Source organism: Anolis carolinensis, unplaced genomic scaffold, assembly GCF_035594765.1.
Source record: "Anolis carolinensis isolate JA03-04 unplaced genomic scaffold, rAnoCar3.1.pri scaffold_15, whole genome shotgun sequence".
In the NCBI taxonomy this organism is placed as follows: domain Eukaryota; kingdom Metazoa; phylum Chordata; class Lepidosauria; order Squamata; family Dactyloidae; genus Anolis; species Anolis carolinensis.
Genome location: NW_026943826.1, coordinates 10,027,663 through 10,032,662, shown reverse-complemented (window position 1 = coordinate 10,032,662; position 5,000 = coordinate 10,027,663). Strand labels below are relative to the sequence as shown.

Below are 5,000 nucleotides of genomic sequence, written 5' to 3'. Positions count from 1 at the left end.
GTGTGCCGAACTGGGAAATGAAAAGGAGCTAGAGTCAAAAATTGCCGCGATGCTGAACGGAAATGTGTAAGTGAAGGCGCTCGGAAGGGATGGCGAAACCACTGATCATTAAGCTTTTTCTCTTAATGCAACATAGCAGTTTAGCCCTAAGTCAAGAACAGCCTACTTAACGTTTTCTGTTTTTGCCAAGTGACAAGAATTAAGCAACTAATATGCAAATAGAGGGCTGCGTCTACCCATAAGAAATGCCCAAACGCTCTCTAGGGCACATGGGAATTTTTGCCACTTTGTTAGATTCTCCTGGATCATTAAAAACAACATAAACAGAAATAGGTTGTTGTGTTTTTTCCAGGCTGTATGGCGATGTTCCAGAAGTATTTTCTCCTGACGTTTTGCCCACATCTATGGCAGGCAACCTCAGAGGTTGTGAGGTGTGAGGATGCCTGCCATAGATGTGGACAAAGCATCAGGAGAAAATGCTTCTGGAACATGGCCATATAGCCCGGAAAAAACACAACAACTCTGTGATTCCGGCCATGAAAGCCTTTGACAACACAGAAATAGGTTGCTGTGAGTTTTCCAGGCTGTATGTTCCAATATTACAAGTATTATAAGTATTACAATAACAACAACAACAATAAATTATCAGGACCTCAAGACTGAACTTCAAAGGCTCTGGCAGAAACCAGTGCAGGTGGTCCCGGTGGTGATGAGCACATTGGGTGCCGTGCCAAAAGATCTCAGCCGGCATTTGGAAACAATAGACATTGACAAAATCACGATCTGCCAACTGCAAAAGGCCACCCTACTACGATCTGCACGCACCATCTGAAAATACATCACACAGTCCTAGACACTTGGGAAGTGTTCGACTTGTGATTTTGTGATATGAAATCCATCATGTCTATCTTGTTTGCTGTGTCATAATAAAATAATAACAATAGAAATTGACAAAATTACGATCTGCCAACTGCAAAAGGCCACCCTGCTGGGATCTGCGCGCATCATCCGAAAATACATCACACAGTCCTATACTCTTGGGAAGTGTAATTTTGTGATACGAAATCCAGTATATCTATCTTGTTTGCTGTGTCATAATAAAATAATAATAATAATAATAATAATAATAATAATAATAATAATAATAATATATTTATGTATTTATACCCCGCTCCATCTCCCGAAGGACTCGGGGCAGCTTACACTGGTATTGCATCAATAAAAATATTAACACAATAAAATCACAGCATAATAACACATCTCACAAAAGTTAAAATAACTTAAAACATAGACAGTAATCCCAATCAGTCAGGAGTCATTCTCTCCTGACGTTTCGCCCACATTTATGGCAGGCATCCTCAGATGTTGTGATGTCTGTTGGAAACTAGGAAAGTGGGGTTCTTTCTCCCATACTGGACATTATTCCACAGATTTATAAACCCCACTTATTGTGTGATAAAATTATGGATTATATACTAATAATACTTTTATGTTTGTATCCAGTGTTTCCCAACCTGAAAGCTGTGAGAGCAAGTTGGACATGAAATTATTTGTAACTCTGTATGTGAAGTTGTAATGAATGTATCATTTATAACAATCATTGTGGCCAATTTTTGTCAATAATAATAATAATAATAATAATACTTTATTTTTGTATCCAGTGTGTCAAAGCCTCCGGAGAAGGAGACTCCATCAGACTCCAAGGCACATATTCCAGCATCAAACAGCTCTCACCATCAGAAAGTTATTTCTAATATTCCCAATAATCTCTTTTTCCTAATAATAATAATAATAATAATAATAATAATAATAATAATTTTATTTTTATCCCGCCACCATCTCCCCCAGAGGGGATTCGGGGCGGCTCACAGAAATATCAGATACAAAACAATAACAATGTACAATACATTATTAAACAATAACATGCACCAATAATATTTAAACATTAACCAGAAAAATGAAACACACTTACTAAAAACATAGAATTAAAAACATTGAATTTATAACAATGATTTATAACAATCATTGTGGCCAATTTTTGCCCATAATAATAATAATAATAATAATACCTTATTTTTGTATCCCGCCACCATCTCCCCGAAGGGACTCGGGGCGGCTAACATGGGCCCAAGCCCAGAAAAGACAAAGTATAAACAAGTTAAAATATAAAACCAAACAATAAAATAACCAGCAAAATGAATTCAAGCACATTTATACATAAATACACAAATATACATAAATCCATAGGTTGCCTGGTGCAATCCAAGGTATAAAAAAAATGAGTCCCAAGCTGTTGGAAATTGCCCTAGATGGCCGCTGATGACTCTCTCTGCTTTTGTGACTTATATTTAAATACACGTATATGAAACCAGTCTCTTTTTGTATCTTCTAACCTAAAGGGAAAGCTTAGAAGAGCCCAAGCATCAGAGCAGCAAAAAGAACATGAGCTATGCAGACAGAGTTCGCATCCTCAATTTGCGGAGGAACCTCAATCAGCTTGACCATCTCGCCAACGAAAAGGAGATGGCCATTGAAAAAACAAGGTGAGATTCCACCGTGCACTGTGTGTATGTATACAAGGCGTGCTCAAAAAGTATCCAATCTTTATTCATCTATATATATAAAAAGCCTTTGACCGTTTTTACCTTAAAGTAAACAAAGAAACTACAACACCCAGAACCACAAAAATTAATAACACAACCCAGCACTCTTGCGACTGGATTTAAACGACTAAACCAACATTCGGCTACACAACCATGGCCCACACTAACAAAGAGAAGGAAAGTATGTGGCGGGGCCGAGTAGGGGACGCCTTCCCAAACCCTGCCCCAATGTATCAAACCACTCCTCACAGATGGCCATCCAAGATCTCCACCATAATAATAAGAATCACAACAAAGAATCATACAGCACATATATTGAATACTGATGTAAGTTAATAATAATTTTTTAACTGATTTATATTGCACTGTATAATTTTTATATATGCGTTTTATTGTAAGCCGCCCTGAGTCCCCTGTTGGGTGAGAAGGGCGGGATATAAATATTGTAATAAAATAAAATAATTAATAATACAGTTACCACAAACCCCTAAAGAGCATCCAGTCCAACCCCTTTCTGCCATGGAGGACACAATCCAACCACTCCTAACAAAAGTCCATCCACCCTCTAAATAATAATAACACTCATAATAATAATAATAATAATAACTTTATTTTTATACCCCGCCCCATCTCCCCGGAGGGACTCGAAGCGGCTTACATGGGGCCATGCCCAACATAAAATACAGCAACAACAATAAAACAGTAAGAGCAATTTTTCACATCAAAAAGACATCAATAATATAATATCATAAAATATAATATATCATAAAATCCTAACATTTAGACAGACCCCTCAGAAACATCCACTTCAACTTCCTTCTACACACAATCCATACACTCCTGACAGATGCCCATCCACCCTCTCCATAATAATTATGATGATGGTGATGATGATGATGATGATGATGATGATGATAATAATAATAATAATATAATAGAACCATAGAATCCATGACTTTACAAACACCCCAAAGGGCCCGCTAGTCAAACCCTTCTACCATACAACACTCAATCCAAACAGTCTAGAGAGATGTCCAGCAACTCTCAACATAATCATCATCATCAACATACAATCATAGAATCTGGCGAGGCCCTTAATGACCATCCAGCCCAACCCTTTCTACTATGCACCAGGGAGGAATCGGACAGACATTTAGACTACAAGCCCATTAAAATGCTAATCAACACGGCCAATAGATTAAGCCACAGCAAAGTGTGGCCAGGCACAGCTAGTAAGAAATATTTGTATTTAGATACAACGGTCTTACACAAATGTCCCCCAAAATAGTCCCCTTGGACTGCCAAACACTTCTCCCAACGGTGCTGCCACTGAATTGTCTCTTTTGAGATGGTGCTGGTCCATCACATTCTGCTTGATGTCTTCTCTGTATTTAATCATAATGAAAATTCCAACAATAGAGTGGGGATGAGATTTGCCAAACATGAAACCACAAATCGACTTCGAAACCCATTGCCTGCTTCTCTTCAGGGAGGAACTGGATGCCTGCCAAGACCGGATTGAGACGCTGGCAAATCAACAAAGGAACGTGGAGAGAGAAATTGACTACGAGAAGAAGTCCGGCAATACGTATGTAACAAGTACCCCCAATTGCAAATTTTCCACACAGATTGATTATCCCTTATTCAAAACGCTTGGGAGCAAAAGTGTTTATATATCACAGTTATTCAAATATATATGTTATGCAAATACTGTTATTGTGTGTGTGTATGTGTGTGTTGACTCCAGCTTCTGCCATCCTAGCAGTTCAAAAATATGCAAATGTGAGTAGATCAATAGGTACCGCTCTGACAGGAAGGTAATGGCGCTCCATGCAGTCATGCCAGCCACATGACCTTGAAGGTGTCTACGGACAATGCTGGCTCTTCGGCTTAGAAATTGAGATGAGCACCAACCCCCATTACCTTTACCATATATATATATATATATATATATATATATATATATATATATATATATATATACACACACACACACACACACACACACACACACATACACATACACACACACACACACACACAGAGAAGAGTCTCACTAATCCAAGCCTCACTTATCCAAGCCTCTGGTTAATCCAAGCCATTTTTGTAGTCAATGTTTTCAATATATCATATTTTGATATATATAGGGAACAAGGGACAAAGACTTGATTTCATTTGATTAATAAATAGCAATGGTATGAAGAACAGTTTGATTCAATAAATAGCCTTAGCCTTAGAAATCAGTGGAAGATAGACTTCTCAGTGTTAGAAGAGATCAATAAGAAGGGTTGCTACAAACACCGCCATGGCAGCAATGAACGGCCCATCACTTCCTTAGATGTGCAAAATTATTATTATTATTATTATTATTATTATTATTATTATTATTATTATTAT

At 37.7% G+C, this 5,000-nt stretch overlaps 1 protein-coding gene across 3 annotated transcripts in view; it reads left to right on the top strand.

Annotated features, from left to right (window-relative positions):
* cfap74 (cilia and flagella associated protein 74) overlaps positions 1–5,000 on the top strand; it is a 95,440-nt gene that overhangs the window by 11,912 nt on the left and 78,528 nt on the right. For all 3 annotated transcript variants that reach the window (XM_062965698.1, XM_062965697.1, XM_062965699.1), the window contains exons 6-8: positions 1–66; positions 2,400–2,543; positions 4,093–4,191. The exon at positions 1–66 is cut by the window's left edge and continues 39 nt beyond it. In XM_062965698.1, the coding sequence (XP_062821768.1) occupies positions 1–66; positions 2,400–2,543; positions 4,093–4,191 (309 nt within the window). The remainder of the gene's footprint in view (positions 67–2,399; positions 2,544–4,092; positions 4,192–5,000) is intronic.